Source organism: Sorex araneus, chromosome 7 (assembly GCF_027595985.1).
Source record: "Sorex araneus isolate mSorAra2 chromosome 7, mSorAra2.pri, whole genome shotgun sequence".
Classification (NCBI taxonomy): Eukaryota; Metazoa; Chordata; class Mammalia; order Eulipotyphla; family Soricidae; genus Sorex; species Sorex araneus.
This window is the reverse complement of record NC_073308.1, coordinates 68,588,391-68,609,936: the sequence shown is the minus strand read 5'-3', so window position 1 is coordinate 68,609,936 and position 21,546 is coordinate 68,588,391. Positions and strand designations below refer to the sequence as shown.

At 55.5% G+C, this 21,546-nt stretch overlaps 1 protein-coding gene across 1 annotated transcript in view; it reads right to left on the bottom strand.

The window, feature by feature from the left end:
* Positions 1-18,408, bottom strand: part of TBC1D9 (TBC1 domain family member 9) — a 77,298-nt gene extending 58,890 nt beyond the window's left edge. The window contains exon 1 of the mRNA XM_055144364.1: positions 18,165-18,408. Within this exon, the coding sequence (XP_055000339.1) occupies positions 18,165-18,294 (130 nt within the window). The 5' untranslated portion in view covers positions 18,295-18,408. The remainder of the gene's footprint in view (positions 1-18,164) is intronic.
* Positions 18,409-21,546: the final 3,138 nt, after the last annotated feature.

Genomic DNA, 21,546 nt, shown 5'->3' with positions numbered 1-21,546 from the left:
TCTGCTCCCTACATGACCAGGGGTCCCAGCTCTGGGGACCCGCGGCTCTCTCCAGACGGGGATGGGTCTGAGATGTACTCAGCCCCCCTCCCCCAGGTGTCAGAGGTGCGCACCTCCCCTCCCCCAGGTTCCCTGAGCCTTCCCTCGGGTGAGAGGCTGCTCACGGGGACAGCGGACCAGGGAGACACCCCCAGCCTCACTCGTCCCAAACAGCAGCCGCGCGCCCATCCCTGCTGAGGTCCCAGCGAGCGGCTGATCTCTCCTGGGGGGGCTCCGGGGACGCTCTGCAGTGTCGGGGATCTCACTGGGACCCGCGGTGTGCAAGACAAGGGCCCTGCCGCGGTGCTGTCTCTCCCACCCGTGCAACGGGACGGAGCTTACCCAGGGACTTCTCCAGTCGTGCTCCCAGCCAACATGGAGCACTTCTGCTGAGTAAGTGCTCTCTCATGCAGGCACCTGGACGTGCCCGGGTATACATACACACGTATTGATTTGGGGGGCCACTGGCAGTGCTCAGGGGCCATGGGTGGTGCTGAGTCGGGGTCTGAGGGACGCCAGCCCCTCTCTCTGGCTAGTCCAGATACTTCTGCTCTGCCCTCCGTAGGCCTGAGGCTCAGAGCCGGGAAGTGGTGGAGTGTTTGCTCACACACAGATGGGCCGCGGGACAATCGGGTAGGAACCAACTTGCCTAAGAGGTCTCTTCCCATCACTCCAGAGACTCGTTCCCCTGGACCCCCTGGGTCTCGGCGCCCGGCCTGTGAATTCCATCCTGGACAGCGTCAGGCTGCCCCAGTGCCCTCCCCACCCCCCCCCCGCCCCCGACGGACGGTTCACCTCTCCGACCTCTCCAACCACCAGGCTCAGACGCCTGGAGGGAAAGGGGCCCCTCTCTCGACGGCTGGACTGGTGGGAATCAGCTCTCAAGGGTGCTCTGAGAAGCTTGGGTGGCGGCCAACAGGACTCACGCCCCGGGCCACCGGCTTTGGAGACGCCAGAACTGGAAGGAGGAGAGAGTCAGGCTGCAGCAGAGCCTGACCCACGGCCTGGTGTCACCGGCCACCAGCTCAAGTCCCTCCTGGCCAAGGGACCTGAAGCTCCCGCCTTCTCTTCATGAAGTAAGTTCGCCAGTGGGCCCGGAGCGAGCTTCACGGTGAGCGCTGGGCGCAACCCCCGTACCGAGAGTACGTCAGGAGGGACCGCCCGCCCCTGGGTGCGGCTCCCCAAGCAAAATCAAGATAGAAAGCAAGGTGAGCATGGTGCTAAGGGCTCTAGTCAGGAGTGTGAAATTGCAAGCTCTCCCAGTAAGTGCTTGGCTGGTGTCTCACTACTCCTGCCACCATCGCTACCACCACCACAATTATTACTACCACCTCCATCACTACTATTACTCTAGCACTATTACTACTAAGACGCCCCATTAATGATTATGAACACTCTCACCAAATCCACACTTTCTTCTGAATAACCCATTAAAAAAATCTTTTTTTTTTTTTTTTTGCTTCCAGCAATGCACAGGCATTACTACTGGCTCATGCACTCAGGAATTACTCCTGGCGGTGCTCGGGGGACCATATGGGATGCTAGGGATCGAACCCGGGTCGGCCGTGTACAAGGGAAAAACACTACCTGCTGGGCTATTACTCCAGCCCCCCCAAAATTTTAAAAGGTCTTTGAAATCACCAAAGTGACTGATTCACAAAAAGGTAAACAAACAGGTTTGCACACTGGTGGCTGTGCCATGGAGCCGGCACCTGGTCGAGCGCCCCAGGGACCCGGTGACTCAGGCTCAGGTGCTCGGGGTGGGGGGGGACCATCCTCAGCACCTGGTGCATCGTGCTGACCCTCAGAGTCAGGATGGGGAGGTGGGTGACGCCTGCAGCACCCCGATGCCGCTCCCCACTCCGTGTTTCGGGGTTACTCCTGGCGGAGCTCAGGGGACCATGCGGTGCCAGGGATGGAACCGGGGTTGGCCGCACGCAAGGGGGATGCCTGAACATCTCACCATCCCTCTGGCCAGAGTCAGGACTTAGGCCGAATTCTTGTCTCTTTCTACACTATACAGTGAACTTTCTTGTTTGGGGGCCACACCCAGCGGTGCCGGGGGTGGGGGTGGGGGTTAGCTCCCTGTAGGGTGTGTGTGGGTTGGGGGCGAGGGAGACTTGTGCGAATCAAGCCTCGGCCTTCTGCAAGCCAAGTTCACACACAGCCACTGAGTTCCGATTCATGCACACTTGATTCACCCAGGCCCGCGCGCGCCAAGGCTGAAGCCAGCAGGAGACACGGAGCGCTCAGCTCCTGAGACGTTCAAGGTCAGACAGACCCCCTCCTCGGACACCCCAGGAGCCCAAGCGCTGGCGTGAAGCCCCTCCCGCCTCCCGGCCAGGGCCATGGCCACGCCTCACCCCCCGCTGGCCTCCCAGGGTCATTCCCGGCACTGCCCACTCACAAGCTTCAGCGAGGCCAGACAAACAGGCACCACTACTGAGGCGGGGGCACGCGGGCTGCTCCGAGTCCCACCAGCTCGGAGAAACAGGGGGCTTCACTCTCCAGGAGGAGAGACTGCGCTCTCTGTGTAGACCGCCCCGGCTTAGAGCAGTGTTTCCCAAACTGTGTCTGTCTGTTGGTCCCCTACGATATTCCAAGGGAGCCACAGGTGAAACTTGTGAAAACGGGCTTCATAGCGTAAGACTATGGGCTCAACCAACGGGACAAAGAGGCCACAGGACTGAACAAGCAGCAGGGGGGCCCTGGATGGAAGAAGGCTGAGAAATCCAGAGCCTGAGAGGCAGGTGACTGAGTGGTGGTGCCGGGGGCCGGCCCTCCCCTGGGCTCAGCTCAGAAGGGGCCTCTTGGGCTAAGTGACCACTGCCGTGTGCAGACTCTGCCCAGGGAGGGACCCCTCCAAGCCTCCTCTTAAACACTAGCTGCTCTCCTGCAGACGGGGCCAGCTGGAAGCACAACGGCAGCCGAGGACTGAGGACCGGTGGGTGCATGAATAATGTATGCCCTGTAATGGGTCTGCGTGAGTCGAGGGAGTGGGATTTCAAGGCACGGGGAAGATGAGCGCTTCCTCCTCCCTGGCTGAAGTCCAACAGCCAGTCCCCATGGCCGGCCGCCTGTCCTTGTCAGGGGCCGTCGAGGGTCTTCTCGGACAGAGAGCCCAACGCTAGCAGCTCTCTCGTGCACCGCTGCGAACAGAACCAACCGTGAGACACATTCCGCCTTAATTCCACCTGGACAGCTGCAGGCGGACATGAGCTGTCTCTGCCACACAGGCAGAGGCACCTGGGAAATCAGTGCAATGAGGACACTGTGAGTGCCTGTCCCCTGAGCACACCCCCCACCCCCCCCAGAACGAAACACTGCTCCTCTCTCATCTCCTTAGGTGCCGATTTAAGGCACCGAGACAAAGTCTTCTCAGGTCAAGAAAATTCATTCATGGGACGGAGGTGGGGAGGGGGACAGGCAGGGGGGAAGCTGGGGACATCAGTGGTTGGAAACGTCCACTGGTGAAGGGATGGTATTGGAACATTGTATTACTGAGACCTGATCATCAGCAACATGGTAACTGCATCTCACAATGATTCAATTTTAAAAAAGAAGAAGAAAGAAAATAAAATTCAGCCAGCCCCTTGCCAGTTCAAACTGGGTTCAAGAGAAACGGAATACAAGTCGTCCCGAGCTGTTAATACCAGAGACATGACAGAGCACCAAACCCCAGAATCCCCTCCATGCTCTCAGGAACCCGGGATGTCAGTGAAGTGTGACCATTTGAATCAGTGACACGGTCTAATTCCAAAGACGCTGAGTGAGTAGCAGGGAATGAACACTTCTACCCACACAATCTAACCCACAGAGTATGTCGGCACCCTACAGGCAGCGTGATGAACACCAACAGCACTGTAGCACTGTAGCACTGTCGTCTGCTGTTCATCGATTTGCTCGAGCGGGCACCAGTAACGTCTCCAATGTGAGACTTGTTGCTACTGTTTTTGGTATATGGAATACGCCAAGGGTAGCTTGCCAGGCTCTGCCGCGCGGGCGGGATACTCTCGGTAGCTTGCCGGGCTCTCCTAAAGGGACGGAGGAATCAAACCCGGGTCGGCTGCGTGCAAGGCAAATGCCCTACCCGCTGGGCTACCGCTCCAGCATCATTGCCAAGTGTCAGCCCATCCCTGATCCAACAAAGCTCATTTCCTCGGGGTCTCCAGGTGCCCATCGCCTCCTTTCATCTCCCTGACTGTCACGGTTTTTTGCAACCTTGCATCTCCTCCAAGCCACCACCCACATAGATTTTAGGAAGATTCTTTGGGCTCAGGGAAAGCTGAGACAAGCTTCCGGGGGTCTCTTTGCTTTAAGAACACTTTTGCCCTGATAAGGACCCAGGCCCTGGCCCACAGCACTGGGCTGTAGAGACAGCACAGTTGAGCCCTCTTTCCCTGAAGCCTCCTCGGGCTTCATCATAGACAGACAGACAGACAGACAGACAGACAGAGATAGAGATATCCGCCCTCCAATAAGGCTTCTCTGCCTTTCCTGTACATGGGTATCAGGTTCCTCCACTGAGCATGCTCACAGTTCTCCTTCATGAATATGCATGACTTTCCTTACAAAAATGATTAGAATATAAAGATGCTACGTCACTCTCTCTGCTGGGCATAGGAGCCGTCCCCTGCTCCCCATCCCTGGTCCTGGTCTCCAGCCCAGGCTGCGGGGATCCTTCCCTGCAGGAGTTTGTCAACTGATTCGCTTCGTTGCCAACCAAGTCCCTTTACTCCGTTGTCCCTGCGCTTTGTTTAGGATAACAGAGCCAGTCTGGGACGTACATACCAGCTTCTATACTTAGAACTCCGGGGTCTTCATTCGCACAGGGAAACTACCTGGGGCCAGAGAGATAGTACAGCAAGGAGGGCGCTTGCCTTGTCCAAGGCTGACCCGGGTTCCACCCCCGGCACCATATATGGTCCCCCCAGCCCCGCCAGGACTAATTCCTGAGTGCAGAGCCAGGAGTTACTTACTGCTGAGTATCACCAGGTATGGCCCAAAAATTTAAAAAAAGAAATAAAAAAGAGCCAGGAGCCACATCCAGTCTAGAAAATTCTAGAAAGGAATTAACAGCAGTTCTCCTGCATTAAAAAAAAAATCTAGAAAAACAAAAGGTTGGAAGGATTACATGTTCAAAACACAGGGGCAAAAGATTTCTTTGTGCAATAATCTTCCAAAGTGATTATTTTTTTCAGAAAAATTGACCTTTACAATATTAATATCCCTCTCCCTCCCTTTCATAAAGAATCATTTCAATTTAAAACGCCAGGAGGTTCTTTTTTTAATATCCAGGTATTAATCCTCCCTTTGTTTAGTAGCTGTCAAGACCAGACTTGCCTAGGAAAACAGGAAAAAGTCTTTTCAGGGAAATTTCTCTTTCTGAACAGTTTTCTTCAAAGTTCCTTTGGGAACGGGGGGGGGGGGGGGGGGGGGCAGGGCCTGCAAGCGGGATGCTGAAAGCCGGGATCTTTGCTTTGCCCTGTTAACTCCGGCAAACAACCCTTCAACTTTCAACATCATTAAATTCTCATTTCCTGTGTTTACCAGAAAGCCCGTCGTGCAAACGGAACCTGGGACACTGATACCGACGCCCCGCCCCGGGACACCTGTGCCAACACCCCAGCCAACGGGCTTGTCCCGGCCCGGCTAGTCCTAGGACACATTCCTAACGGGAGCCTAAGGAACCTTTCCCGCTACCCTCTCCCGGGTGTGGGAGAAATAACAGTCAAAGACCGAAGCGAGAGCACATCGGGGAGGGCGTTTGCCTTGCACACAGCCGACCCGGGTTCGAGTCCCAGCATCCCATATGTTCCCCTGAACACCACCAGGAGTAATTCCTGAGTGCAGAGCCAGGAATAAGCCCTGAGCATTGCTGGGTATGGCTCAAAAGCAAAACAAAATAAAATAATGATGAAATAACAGTCCACACCTTCCAAAGATGTCCGTCAGTCCCACAGAGACACGGCCTGACAGACTCCTATCACGGTTAGGCTCAGGCAACCGTTTTCCTTTCCTTTCTCGCCCTTCCCCTTCTCTCTTCCTACGCCTTCCCTCCCTTCCCCTTCCCTCATTTCCTGTCTTCTTTCTTTTTAATTGTTTTCAAAACATTTAAAAATGTATTGGGGGGTGGGTGCTGGGGTCATACCTGGCTGTGCTCAGGACTGACTCATGTCTCTGTGCTCAGGGATGACTCCTGGCGGGCTCAGGGGCCGATACGTGGTGCCCGGGATCCATCTGGGGTTAGCCGCAAGGCGGGCAAGCACCCCACCCTGTGTACCTCTCCAGCCCTGCCCTCCTCCCTCCCGGCGACAAGGCTGCCTGTCCTCCCTTCCTCTTATTGGCACGGCTGCCGCTGTGCTGCCCATGCTCGGGAGACCGTGGATCAGGGTTCAGGGTGGAGCACTCCTGGGTGGGAATCCCCCCGGCACACGATACTAACGCTGGGGGCGTCCCTCGACCCGGTGCCTCCTTTGACTCTCAAACACGTGAAGGAGGTGACGGGAACCATCCCCACTTTGAAGTGAAAAAACACTCAAGAAAGTGAAGACTTCCCCCAAGCATGCGCTCAAGAGACGTGGGCCTGGCGCCCTTTCCGCTCCCAAACTCCTCCAAGGTACCACAGGCCCGAGACAGCACGGCAGGGAAGGCACGTGCAGCCGACTGGGAAAGGTCCCCAAGAGCGCCACATACGGTGCCCTGAGCACTGCCAGGGGTCACTCACACAGAGCCACGAGTGGTCCCCGAGCACGGATGCCTACGGCCTCAACGCACGCCCACCCCCACCTCCAGCAAATGCACTTTACAATGAAACAGGATTTCTTTTTATCAAACTGCCTGGCCGGAGAGAGCGTCAAAAAGCGTGGCCAGCTTCTTCGACTCTCACCAGCCCCAGGGGCCTGTGGCTTGCAGAGTCTCGGCAACTGTCCAGAGGACAGAGAGGGCAAGAGCCAGGCGGAGGGTCATTAGGGATGTCACAGGAGTGAGGATGTAAGTTTCTCAATAAAATGCTGCGCCAGGGGAGAATTTCGATGAGCCTGAGCTCTTCTGTCGCTACCCTCCATCAATGCTGACTGTAAGATTAATGATGTGTAAAATCAGGTGTTAATGAAGTGGCCATAATAGAAACTTAAAAAAGTTATCATTAGCCCCCATAGATTAAAGGATATATTACAAAGATGCACTTAGAAAAGAGGCATTCAGAAACAGTGCCAGGCTGCTCGCTCAAGGGAACTATGTTATTGCCTGCATGAACCCAAGGTTCCACCCCAGATAGCACCTGGTCCCCTGACCCAGAATTAGGAGTGGCCTCCAAGCACTGCAGGGAGTACCTCTGTATCACACTGTATCACTGTCATCCCATTGTTCATCGATTTACTCGAGTGGGCACCAGTAATGCCCCCATTCGTCCCAGCCCTGAGACTTTAGCAGCCTCTCCTTACTCAGCTTTCCCAACGACTGGAGGCTCTTTTCAGGGTCAGGGGAATGAGACCTGTTATTGCTACTGTATTTGGTATATCTAATATGCCACCGAGAGCTTGCCAGGCTCTGCTGTGCAGGCAGGATGCTCTCGGTAGCTTGCCGGGCTCGGGGTGTACCTCTCTACACACACACAAATAAAAATAATGTATTTGACATTATTTAGACTCGTAGATACACAGATATTATAAAATGCCAACGCAGAAGAGTAAACGAATTCATGATTTTTCCTCTTAATGCATAATCAAAGAGTCCAAATGTCACCAGGGCATTCAGATCTGCTTATTTTTATTAAGAATGCCCTGGTTTGGGACATCTGGAACCTGGGGCACACCTGGCAGTGCTTGGGGGCTACCCTCCCCCGCCTCTGCTGTGCTCAGGGCCTGCTTCTGGCAGTGCTCAGGTGATCACGTGATGCTGGGGGTTGAACCCGGAGGGCCCGCATGTGAAGCCTGTCCTCTGCCCATTGAGCCATCTCTTTGGCCCTCCAGCTGGAACCTTACCGGGTCTCATGGAAGGACCCCACAGGTAAGAATCTGCTCTCCCTCACAGAAACGCTGAAATGCAGCCGCAGCCCCCCAGGGAAGCTAGTGAGGAGGTCGAACAGCTTCAAAGGACTGCCCGGGGCTCTGAGCACTCTAGGAGGACCTAACAGGAAACAGGGACAAAGAGGGAAGACAACAACCTCTTCAAGATGCCCCGACTGACTTCTGGAGCAGCGTTTCTCAGCCCTGAGATTCCAAGGGGGACACAGGTGAAAAATCAGGTAAGTCCAAGAGCCCCACCACCTCCAACACACACACACACATCCAAAAGAACAAAAACAACCGGTGTTGGCATGGATGTGGGGAGAAAGGGACTCTGCTTCACTGCTGGTGGGAATGCCGACTGGTTCAGCCCTTTTGGAAAACAGTATGGACACTTCTCAAAAAATTAGAAATTGAGCTCCCATTTGACTCAACAATACCACTCCTGGGAATATATCCCGGAGAGGCAAAACGGTATAGTAGAAATGGCATCTGCACTGGTATGTTCATTGCAGCACTGTTTACAATAGCCAAAATCTGGAAAAAAAACGAAGTGCCCAAAAGCAGATGACTGGTTAAAGAAACTTTGGTACATCTACACAATGGAATACTATGCAGCTGCTAGAAGAGATAAAGTCATGAAATTTACATAAAAGTGGATTAACATGGAAAGTATCATGTTAAGTGAAATGAGTCAGAAAGAGAGGGACAGACATAGAAAGATTGCAGTCATCTGTGGAATATAAAATAACAATGGGAGACTAACACCCAAGAGTAGTAGAGATAAGAACCAGGAGGTCTGCCCCACTGCTTGGAAACTGGCCTCACATGCTGGGGGGAAAGGCAGCTCAGACAGAGAAGGGAACACCAAGTAGAGGATGTCGGGAGGACCCATTCAGGTTGGAAGATGCTAACTGAAAGTAGACTATAGACCGAACACGAAGCCCACTCAAGAAAGGAGAGAGAACAAAGGGGAATGCCCTGCCCTGCCACAGAGGCAGGGTGGGGTGGTGGGGGATGGCGAGAGGGATACTAGGATCATTGGTGGAGGTGAATGGGCACTGTAGGAGGGATAGGTAAAAGATCACTGTATGAGTGAAATGCAAACACAAAAGTCCGTAAGTTTGTAACTGTACATCACAGTGATTCTCTAATAAAAAATTAAAAAAAAAAATCTGAGACCCCCCCAGCCTGAGACCAGGGGCCGACAGCTCAGACAGGGAGAAAATGAGGTCAGAAGGGTCCGTGTTTGGGAAAAGGCTGAGAACCACAGGTCTAGAGGGTGTCTCTGAATGACAAAATCCTGATTAATTAGCCTGGCTGATTATGTAACTGATCTTCCTGGACTCAGGATGGGGTTATGTCCTGATAACCTCATTTTTTCAGCTGAAAATCTCTTGAGTCAAAAGGTGTTGAATTTAGGGCCGGAGCGACAATACAGCGGGTAGGTATTTGCCTTGCACGCAGCTGACCCAAGTTTGATGCCCGGCATCCCATACGGTTCCCCGAGCACCACCAGGACTAACTCCTGAGTGCAGAGCCAGGAGGAACCTGAGCATTGCTCACTGTGACCCTAGGAAATAAAATAAAATAAATACATGGCTCGTCCTGTTTAAAAAAAAAAAAGGTGCCGAATTCACCAAGCTCCCCAGCACTGCACGATGGGCCGCGACATCCAAGCTCTCAAGTGTGGAATCACGCGTACAGTGTTCAGAAAATGAACAGGACCCGATCCGTAGAGTAAGGCGGGGGGCCGTCTAGTCTTGGGGCTCTCGGGCCCCCGGGCCCCCTGGCACCCTCCGCCCTGCATCGCCAAGGAAGTGTGGCTTCTAAAAAGCCCCGGGGTCAGCATTTGAAATCTCAAGTACCTCCCAAGGGACCATGACAGCTGCTCACCGTCACCCCGGAAGAGACTTGAGTGGCAGCAGCCGAAGCTGTGATTCGGAGATGATTTCGGGGCAAAGAGTTTGGCTTTCCCATCCGGAGACTCTTTGCCTTGGGAGTCAGTTATTTCAGTGTGCTTCATTGCCAAGCATTCTGATGCTGAAAGCAATCAGAAACCATACCTAGACTTGCCTGAGTCCACTGCCTGGAAATTTAGAGACTTGTTTTCTATCCTGCTTCCTGGTGTGGGAGGGGGCGGGGGTGGGGCCCCAGAAGGCAACCAACCCGAGCCAGGAGAACTCACTCTGAGTTCTAACAGACACAGTGCTCTCCAAAGGGTGTGTCCAGTGCAAAGGGGCTAAAAAGTCAGGTCAAGGTTTGGGACGAAGTCATTTCTGTTCAGCAACCTTCAATTCTTTTTTTTTTTTTTTGGAGGGGTGTGGGGAGAGGGGCGCACACCAGGGCTGACTCCTGACTTTGTGCTCAGAGATCACTCCTGGTGGTGCTCGGGAGGCCATCTGGGATGTAGAGGAAGGAGCCCAGGTCTGCAGCGTGCAAGGCAAATGCCCTCCCTGCTGGACTCTAGCTCTGGCCCCTTCAGTTCTAGAGGTTTCTACATTCCTCCCTCCTCCACACGCCCCAGGCTCGCACTTCCTGAAAGCCCAGACGGTAAACAAAGGGCTCTCTCCTCTCCTCCGCTCCGCCCTTCCTCTCTCCATCTCGCTCTCCCCCTCTCTTTCTCTCCTGGCTTTGTGCTCAGAGATCTCCCGCCCCCTCCTTCTCTCTCTCTCTCTCTCTCTCTCTCTCTCTCTCTCTCTCTCTCTCTCTCTCTCTCTCTCTCTCTCTCTCTCTCTCCCCCCTTCTTCCCTCTCTCCCTCTCCCTCTCTCTCCCTCCCTCCTCATCCTCCCACTTTTCCCTCGCCCCACCAGTCTCTCTCTCCTTCCTCAGTGATGGACCATGGCACACTGGGGCCCTGGGGAGGACGGGGCGGGAGGGGCAGGGAGAGGCCCATCTCTTGCTCTCTGTGTTTCTGCATCTAGATATTGCAGCTATGCAACCTCTCGTGTGTGAATATGCTACCTGATGGCTTATGTTTCCACTGATCATACCTAGTCAAATATATTGTTATACAAATTATAATGTATATGAATTACAATTACAAATATACAAAATGCGTAACACTATATACTACAGTTACACATTTAATATATTTCCATTTTATTTTATTTTATTTTATTTGGCAACTTCTCAGGTTCTCAGGGATTACTCCTGGCTCTAAACTTAGGAATCACTGCTGGCGGGCTTGGGGAGGCGGGCAGCGGGGGGGGATGCCAGGGGTTGAACCCAGGCCAGCCGTGTGAAAGCCTACCTGCCATACTATTGCTCTTGTCCCTAAAATATATTTTTATAGTACAGACAAAAGGGTGGTCCCTGGCTTACATCGGTTCAAAGGTTTATCCACTTTGTGGTGTAAAAAAGAGACGCCGTTTGCATTTGGAGAAACCACAGCCCAGGTTTGACTTATACTGAAATACAGCTGGACCCTCCATGGTGAGGCTGGGGGCAGTGGCAAACGCGCAGGTGGCCCGAGACGAGGGGACAACAGCTGCCTCCACGCGCCGCGTCCACCTTCAGAACAGGAGGCAGCCGCACGGAGCGTAAGTGCAGAGGGTTATGATTGGGGGAACACTGTACCCCCCAAAAATCATAAGCATCTGCACTCCACTTCTGTAAAAAAACAGGAGGGATAGAGAGAAGAACAGGAGGGAGAGATAGAGCGAGAGAGAGGGAGAGAGAGACAGAGACAGAGAGAGACAGAGAGAGACAGAGAGACAGAGAGAGCCCACAAATGCCAACTATCAGGAATTCAAAAGAAGATATCACTCTCTATCCTAATAAAATGAGATCATTACCAAAGTTACACCGATACATTAGAAAGCAGATACAAAGAATAAGTCCTTTTCATTTTATAAGTGCTTATAAAATAATAAAAGAAAGAAATTACAACTATCTGAATAGCTGTCATCCCATTCAACAGGCTAAATTCAAACCTTAAAATATTCCCACAAAGACCAGACAATCTCTCCAGGGAGTTTTGCCAACATGCGGGGTGGGAGAAAGGATACACACCACCACACACACCCTTCCAGAAAGGAGGGCAGAGGCCCAGTCTTGAACTTGCTCTTTAAGGCCAGGATAATTCAAAACCAAAATTTAACAAAGGTGTTATGAAACAAGAGCAGTTATTGGACAATCACACTGATTTACAATGGTGGAGGAACCCTCAACGAGAGCTTCATAAATAGAAAGAAAGAGAGAAACAGAGAGACAGACAGACAGACAGACACACACACACACACACACACACACAAAGAGACAATGAAAGAGAAAGACACACACACATACACACAGAGAGACACCCATATAGACACACAGACAGAGAGAGACAACGAGAGATATATGCACACACAGAGACAATGAGAGAGACACACAGAGACACACAGAGAGAGACACACACACACACACACACACACACACAGGGGGGAGAGAGAGCAAGAGCACCAAATTGCTGCTGTGCTGGGTTCTGTTACGGACTCGGGCTGGGCTGAAACACTGGAGTTGGGATGCCTCGTCACAGCCCTCCCAGAACAGGACAGGAGTCACAGAGTACCTCCACCCAGACGAAAAGGGCTCTGAGAACATCAGCATCCACCTATGACTCCGGCACAAAAGCTGTTTGGAAATGAAAACTAAGGTCCTGCGGGGAAGATCCCCCTGGAGCTCTAGCTCTACCCGTCCTCCCCACAGCGGGGCAGCTGTGCTCCCCCACAGTGTGAACGGAGAGGCGGATCTCCAGGCACACCTGTGCATCTTCCTCTCGAGAGGAAGGGGCAGGGCTGCGCCCACCCAGCACGGCCAGTTAACAGTGTCCCGGAACGCCTGCCTCGCCCGAGGGCAAACAGTTCAGAAGCATAAATACTGAAAATGAACGCGGACTGGAGAGGCGGTACAGGGGCCGAGGCCTTCGCTCTGCAGACGGTCATCCGGGGTTTATAGCTTTATCCCCAGCACCACATACGGTCCCCCAACCCGCCGGGAGTGATCCCTGGCTGCAGAGCTGGGACTGAGCCCTCAGCACCGCCAGGTGCGTCCCCAAAACAAAACAAATAAGTAGAATAACACAAAATAAGTAACCTACAGAAGGAGCTAGAGGTAGTACAGCAGCATGGGGCTCACTTTGCAAGCGGCCAACGTGGGGTCAGTCTCCAGCACCCCCTGTGGTCCCCCGAGGCCCGCCAGGAGTGATCCCTGAGCACAGAGCCAGGAGTAAGCCCTGGGCACAACCAAAAGTGGCCCCCCAAATCAAAACAAAAAATAGCTACAAATCTACAAACAACAAGCAGCTCATCTGGAAACTGAACAGGAGCCTGGACTAATATGTCACCATAAAGGAAGAAAAAGAAAACTTAAATGGGGCCGGAGAGATAGTACAGTAGCAACACACCTGTCCTGTATACGGCTTATTCCAGTCTGCCCATCCCGCCAACCCAGGTGATGCTACAAGCCCCAGAGGGACAAAGCTGACCGGGCCAACACCGGGTGGGGTGGAGTTGGCCCAAAGAAGCTCCCAGAGCCACTGGGGGTCTTCGATCTGTCCTGATGCTGATGCTGGGTGGGGGGAGGGGCGAAGGGGCGGGCTGGGAGGGGTCTGGTAAGGGCTCTTTCCGGCTGTGCTCAGGAGCGACCCCTGGTGGTGCTCAGGAGACCATGTGGTTCGGGGAATTGAACAGGCCACGGGCAAGACAACTCTAGCCTCTGCAAGACAGGACTGCATGGGTGCCCCTGTCTGCGTGAAGGCACCTTGTGCCGCAACCAAGGCTCAAAGCTACCTGTGCTCTTCACCTCTTGTCCCCAGAAGCCAAACCTCACTTTGCATTTTGTTTACTTGGACAAAAGAGGCACCAAGGGAGGAGTTAACTGCAGCGTAAGGGGAGAGTGGGAAAGAACCCACAACTCCCGACACTTAGGGGCTTCCTGTACTTTGGGGAAAAGCTCGGTCTTGTCTACGACATTCGATGAAATCTCTACGCTCTGAGCAAGCAATCCCTCTCCTGGGGATGGACCAAAGAAAAACACATGACCACAGGCAGCTAGGATTATTTGTGTGACCGAGCACAGCCACCTTCCCCGGATGCCTCCCGCTGAATCATCTGGTGACCCAGCCCTGGGCCGAGAGCAGACTCAGGGCTGTGCAAGACTCGCAGGAGCACGGACCAGCAGCAGCCCAGAGCAAGCTGATGAAACCCAAAGCCAGACACGGTGACAACATACTCTAAGGCTCATCCCTCATTTCAAATTCTTATTTTTGTTTTATTTTTTTAAAGGTCAAGGCACAGAGTGATGGTACAGTGGCGAGGGTGCTTGCCTTGCATGCAGTCAATGGCTACATGTGGCTCAGTCCCTGGCATCCGACATGGGCCCCGGAGCACTGTCAAGATGCGATTTCTGAGTGCACAGCTAGGGAATAACCTCTGAGCTTCGCCAGGTGTGACCCAAAATGCAATAAATAAATAAACAATGATAAAATTAAAACACTAAAAAAAGACAAAACCCAAATATTGTGTTTGCAGATAAGATCTTTGCAGGAGAGGGGGATTGGGGAGGAGAGATCAAAGAAAGCCACCAGAAGATTCACCAAATAGCACCAGGACTGTTTTGTACCCCAGGAGAGGGGGCGGGGACTCAGAAAGAGCCCCGGGATGGGGGAAGGGGGGGGTGCTGGGGCATTGGTGAGGCTGGTTTATCCCAGTGGTGGTAGCTGAAAGCATCACTCCACTCCCATACCTCTTTTGGGCACTCGTGAACTCTCAAAGAGGGTTCCAGGGCCAGGAAGATGCTTCCAGGGTTGGAGCAAAGGCTCCCAGCACCTCCCGGGGGACCCCTAAACAATGAGCCAGGAGTAACCACTGAGCATTCCTGGGTGCAGCCCCCAACCGAATCAAATGAAAAGGGCTCCGTAGAGAGGCCAGCTGCGCTCGCAATACTCCTCACGGCGCACAGTCCCGTGTGGGGGACGAGTCGGGCAGAGACCAGCTTCCGTGGCTTCATTTCAAACCAACGTGAGCGCCACCAAGCCCAATCTCACGGCATGAAGCTGCTGGGCGGGGGCGGGGTGCAGAGACGTGACCGAGGTCAGGGCACTGCCCTGCCAACGCCCAGCCCCGGCTGGGTCCCCAACGCCAGTCGCACCAGGAGGAAGCCCTGAGCACAAGGTCCGTTACTGTCTCTGCCCCCCTCAGAAATCGAGGGGTGCAGAACAGCTGCCATTCAGCTGTCGAGCACAAGCTTCGCCCCCCGAGAACTGGCAAAACACACATGGATGTGCCCAGGGGCTCCTCTCTGCGGCCACCCCTGCCCTGCGCCCTGCACACCTCTCCCAAGCACCTCGGGACCTACCGAGCGCTCAGGTGCTGGGTGGGCCATGGCACGCCGGAGGGGGTTGCCAGAGCCCGTCGGAAGCCCAGTCACAGTCCCCCAATCCGTGCTGAGCCCGGGCCGCACATGCTGGCCTTCCTCTTCCTCCCCTCCACGCCCAGCGGCAACCCTTAGGATCTGAGCCTTCCCCCGCCAGCCCACCAGGACGCCCCACTCCCAGCCCCCCGCCTGCTGCTGCCCGAGTCCGGCTGTCCCCCTGCAGTCCCAGTGGCACCAGCTGCGGCCACATCTGCTTTGCTCTGGGTCTGCGGGTCAGCTGAGCCTCCCCGGGGTGCGGGGCTCCCCGCCTCCATCTTCCCGGGCTGTCTTTCCGCTCGCCTCTGCTTCCCGGCAGCGAGGCTGGACTCTGCTTTCTGCTGGGACTCCGAGGGCGGGCGGCAGGGCCGGCTCCGCTGACAGGATTATTTTACCCACATCTGCCTCGTCCCCCTCGGCTGCGGGCAGCAGGACCCTCCCTGCGCCCTGGGAGCTGCCGCTGCCTGTTTGTGAGCCGGTGGCGGGAGCGAGTTCCCGGGAGCCTGGAGAAGTTCACAGTCCCACTCCAAATGCCACGCAGGGAGCAGGTGTCTAAACTGTGCTGGACTGGCCTCCGCCAGGGCACACGTCCCGAGCGCTGGGTGGAAATTGCCTTTGTGGGCAGGAAGATTTGACTCACGCCGCCATGTCAGTGATTGCAGTGAGCACAGAACCTGAGCATCATTCCCTGAGCACAGAAGCAGGAGTAAGCCCTGAGCATGGCCAGGTCTGTCCCCCCCCCACTCCCCAGACAAAAGCTATTATTACATGCGCAAAAGCTACTGTTAAAGGAGCATCAGAGGGCCAGAGAGATAGCACAGTAGGTAGGGCGTCTGCCTTACATGCAGCTGACCTGGGCTCAATTCCTGCACCTCACATGGTCCCCCAACACTGCCAGGAGTGATTTCTGAGTTGCAAATGCCAGGAGCTCCCCCTAACGAATGCCTAGTGTGGCCCCAAAACCAGAAAAAAAGGGAGGGTGGGTAGAGCAATAGTTACGGTGGGTAGGGCATTTGCCTTGCAAGCAGCCAACCCAGGTTTGATTCCCGGCATCCAATCGGGTCCCCCAGACACTGCCAAGAGTAATTCCTGAGTGCAGAGTCAGGAGCTAGCCCTGAGCATCACCAGGTGTGACCCAAAACCAGAACCCCAGAAAAACAAAAACTCAACCACAACCCTTCACTCCTTCTAAAGAACATCTACGGGAAATAATGTGCGTACAGCGAGATTCCAAGTGGACCTGACTTGGTAAGAACTCAATGAAATGTTAAACAGCTAAGAAGGTCAGGGCCAGAGCCTTAGTACAGTGGGTAAGGCACTTGACTTGTAGGCGGCTGGCCTGAGTTCAATTCCTGGCACCCCATACAGTCCCCTGAGCAGGAGATGCCTGAGCACGGAGCCAGGAGTAAGCCCTGAACAGTGCCAAGTCTGCGCCCCCGTCCACTCCCCAAACAGAAGCCAAGAGAGAAGGCTCTGCATCTCCGGGTGTGTCGTTACCGAGGACAGATGACTAGGCAGGAAATGCTCATTGCCGACACAGTGAACTCCATCTCCTACACGGCTGTTTTGCACTTAAGGAAGGATGCTCTGGGCTAGCCTGAATATCCGACGGGCAAGTTGCATATTAGTACACAGAGCCAGGCAACTTCTACAAAATGAACTGGCACATTCTGATTTTCCAGAACAGGAGCCGGGGAGGTCGTGCAAGGGGCTGGACCTACTGTCGGGGGTTTTATCTTAGCCACATTCCCTGCACACACCCAGGAGAAGCCCCTGTGCAACCCCAGATGTGGCAAACAAACAAACAACACCCCCCCCCCCCCAAACACACACACACAAAAGAATTCCCAGAACAGGATCCCCAGTTCTGCAGAGTCCTCTGAATGTTAGGGAAGAAAACTGCAGGAAACTGGACCTCCTCCAATGAATTCACAGCAAGACCTTCAAACCAGGATAGGCCGGGCCACGTGACCCCCGAACATGGAGTTGAGAAAACTCCATGATAAATCACACAGAGAACAGGCACCAGGCACCGAGGCTTTCTGGTGCCCGGCAGCGCACTTTCTCTCCCGAACTCGGCAGCGGTGGGCGCCTGTCCCCGCTGCGGGCTCGCCCAGGGCCTGGCCTCGCCTATTGCAACTTTCTCCCCGCAGGACGGCGCTCCGGGGAGCTCCAAGACCCCTCACCTGCCACCCACCCACCCACCGACAGGGGAGCGACGGGGACCACCGCCCGGCTGTAGCCAGGCGCTCGGCGGCGGCGCGGTGGGCGCCAGGCCGGCGTGACAGCCGTGCAGAAGACGCAGGAGGCGGCGAATCCGGGTCCACCCAGGTACCCGACTCCGGCTTCCATCTCGCAGCACCCAGCGCCGCCGCCAACACTCTTCTTTGTTCCTTATTCATGTCTCTTAGGTCATAACTAACCAAGGAAACGTCCGCGCCAGCCTCGGCCCGGCGCGTCCCCGGGTAACAAAAGAGCGTTTTAGACCTGGTCCTGCCCAGTCCCGGCCCAAGGCGGGGGCAGAAAAAAACAAGTGAAAACGCACCTCCACCCGCCCGCCCGTCCCTGGAGCGTTTGCAGGGGGGCTCGGAGGGCACCTTGGCACCTTCGTCCTATGGCTCAGGGCGGAGCGCGCCCCCCGCCCGCCCCGGCCCCCGGGGCCCCGCAGGCTGGGGGACAAAGGCGCGCCCGGCCGTCCCCCCCCACCCCACCGAGCTTACCCGCCAGCCCCCCGCCGCCGCCGCCGTCGCCCGAGTGCCCCTTCCTCCGCTGCAGGATGAAGTAGGGGTTGGCGCGCTCGGTCACCCACAGCGCGTTGGCCAGCAGCACCTCCTCGGGGTTCACCCACATGTCGCCGGGCGCCGCGGGCCGCCGCACAGGGGCGCGGCGCGGGGCGGCTCGGGCGCCTTCAGCAGCGGGGCCCGGCGCGGTGCCCGGCGCGCCCCATGGTCCCCGCGAGCCCGCGGCCCCGGCGGCTCGGCCCGGGCGGGGGTGACGGCAGCGCGGGGGGCGCCCGGGCCGGGCCGCCGCGGGGGGCGTGCGCGCGCGTGCGGGGCGAGGGCTCGGCCGCGCGGGATGCGCGTTTCCAGGCGCCGGGCTCGGAGCGCGGCACCCGAGCGGCTCGGCGGCCGACGCAGCCAATGGTCGTCCTTGTTGGCGCCTCCCGCATCCCCGGGGCTGGTCATGCGCCGAGCGGGTCCCCGCCTGGCCTCCTCCCCCGCTCCCGCCCGCGGTAATTAAAGTGGCCCTGCGGAGCGCATGACATCACTGCTTTCGGCGACCTGCCGCCGGCCGCTCCGGGCGCCCGAGCGACGGATGCACCCAGCACGGCGCGCTCAGTACCCGGTGAACGGGGCGGGGGCACGGAGTCAAGCCAGCTCTGGGCCCGGACTGGCCTCCTTCCCGGCCTCGGCCGCGCCCCTGGCCCCCAGCGGCGCCCAGACCCGCGATGTCGCCCACCTTCTGTCACCCCACTCTTAGACCCAGGACATCTGCCCCGCCAAGATTCTCCTCCCCAGAGGATGGTCACTCACCCAGCTCGGCTTGGTCGTGGGCGTGGGACCTTGCAGAGCCATGGAGACGGTCCTGCGGGCCGCTCAGGGTCACTCACCCAGCTCGGCTTGGTCAGGGGCGTGGGACCTTGCCCGGTGCGGCTGCTGATGTCCAGCCGCGCGCTCTGTGGCTAGGCCGGGCACCCGGTGCTCGGCCTCTTTCCCAAACTGGTGTCAGACGTGCCGGCGCCGGTGCACGCGGTTCAGAGGCCCACTTGGATGTGTCGCTTAGCACCTTTGATGGCAGCACAGTGCAGACAAAGCCTTGCCAGGAAAGCCCGGCTGCCCAGGAGACGGCACTCATCCAGGAAATGGGTGCCCGTGGTCATGCGTGTAACTTGGACTATTCTAGAAGCTCTTCCCTAGGCCTTGCACTGTGTGTGATCAACATCATCTCGCCCCCCAAAGCTCTGCAAAGTGACTTTCCTACGGTCTTTGCGGAGGTGGGGAGGGTATTCCTGTTTGGGGTTTGGGGGTCACAGCCGTGCAATGCGGTCTCTCGGCCTCGGAGCTAGCTCCCTGGCAGCAGGTTGAGGTATTCTGAGCCTGGGGAGATTTGAGACTAGGGGACCAGGAGATATACCGCGGTTGGGGGCACTAGGCTGCCTCACTCCCAAGAGGGCACTCCTGGAGCCCTCAAGCGCCCTCTCAGGGAACCCTTGACCCAATTGGCCAAATCACACACACACAACACACACAGACACACACACACACAACTGTGACTTGAGACTCAACCATATTTTTGTTTCATCTTGTTTGGGGGCCACACCTGGCAATGCCTAGGGGTTACTCCTGGCTCTGGACTCAGGAATTACTCCTGGTGGCGCCCTAGGGACCATGTGGAATGCCTGGGATCAAACCCAGGTCAGCCACACGCAAGGCCAGCTCCCTACCTGCTGTACTATGGCTCCAGCCCAAGGCTCGACCTTTTTTACCTGTTGGTGCCAAAATGTTACTTAGATAATTCAAAAGGCTTTTGTTTTTGTTTTCACTCAATGTGCAATTATTGAGAGCCTACTGTGCGCTGGGCCTCCTTGCAGATTTAAGTGAAAAATTAATAATAAAAGTCAAAATTAATATGCAAGAATGTACTTTAAGAACAAGACCGGACACCAAGAAGGAGGAAAGGGTTTAACTCATCAGCTGCTTCTTGGAAGAGTTAGATCACAGTCTCTCCAGGAACTGAAGGCCCTTACTGTAAGGAACTGTGTGAGCACGTAGTATAAGGGAATTCTGGAGAATCGGAGGAATAAGGAGGCATCTGTGGGAGCTTGTCAGACTTCCTTTATTTGGAGGGTGGGGATGAGTTTAAGCCACACCAGGAGACTTCTGATCGGGGCTTACTCCTGGTTCTGCCTAGGGATCACTCCTGACAGTGCTCAGGAGACCATTGTGGTGCCGGGAATTTGTGCTGGCTGCGTGCAGATGACTTAACCCTGCACTATCCCTCAGCTAGTAACCAATACACTACTTCAAATCCAAAGGCAACCAAATGTACCCAAACTAGAAATGAAAAGGGAACCTAATTAATTCTACCAGTGTATTAGTGAAATATGTTTAGCTTTTGATTCACTCGCATCCATTTGATGCCCAAAGACGGTCTGCAACCACTTGAGGAGAAGCACTTAATGCCTAGCTGACGTGGCGGGGTGTCTGCGGGGGGGGGGCAGTGTCATGGTCTTTGGCATGAGAGCCAAGTGTGACCTTCTCAAGTGCCTGGTTTCTCGTCTCCGCCATGGAAGCACCAGCTGGTTTATGGCCTCTTTTATTTCCACCTTGCTCCAGAGAGATCATGCACTTGAGGTAATTAACAGGTCCAGGTGACTCCGTGCCCTCCTTTGAAGTGTCCTCATGCTCCCTGGGCAGCGGACAGTCAGGACTCCCCCTCTCCGCACTTCCCACGCCCCTCCTCCCCCTCCCCCATCAGCACTCCAATGGCATCGCTCCTGAGCATGTGGCTCCTCGAGGCATTTGCATGCCAAACCTGCAGATGTTTGTGAAGTTAGCTGAAGTACTAACTCCACTAAGTAGTGAAGTACAGTTGCAGTCATTCCCTTTTATTTTGCTTAATTTATTTTTCTTGGTTTTCTGGGCCACACCCAGCCATGCTCGGGGCTTACTCCTGGCTCTGCACCCAGGAATCACTCCTGGTGGTGCTTGGGGGACCTTAGGGGATGCTCAGGACTGAACCCCAGGCCAGCACATGCAAAGCAACTGCCCCACCCGCTGTACTATCTCTCCGGCCCCATCAGTAATTCTTGCTCCCCCTCGAATGTCCAGGGCTGGTCTCTCTTTTCACCTGAGCATGACATCACTTTTCCTGTCTGTTTGCTGTCTTTGGCCCTGTGTACTGAAGTCTTGTCCCCTTCTGCCCGCTTGCCTCCAGGGTCCGATGGGCTAGTCCTGTCCCTCCAGCACTTTACCTGGGTAGGCTTGCAGCCTGAGGGCAGCAGCTGGGCTGCTTGTCACCCGAGTCCCTGGCTGGGACTTGCTGCCCTGTTGTCTGTCCCTGGGAACTGTGGGCCACCTTGCAGAGCCCCAAAGCCAGTGA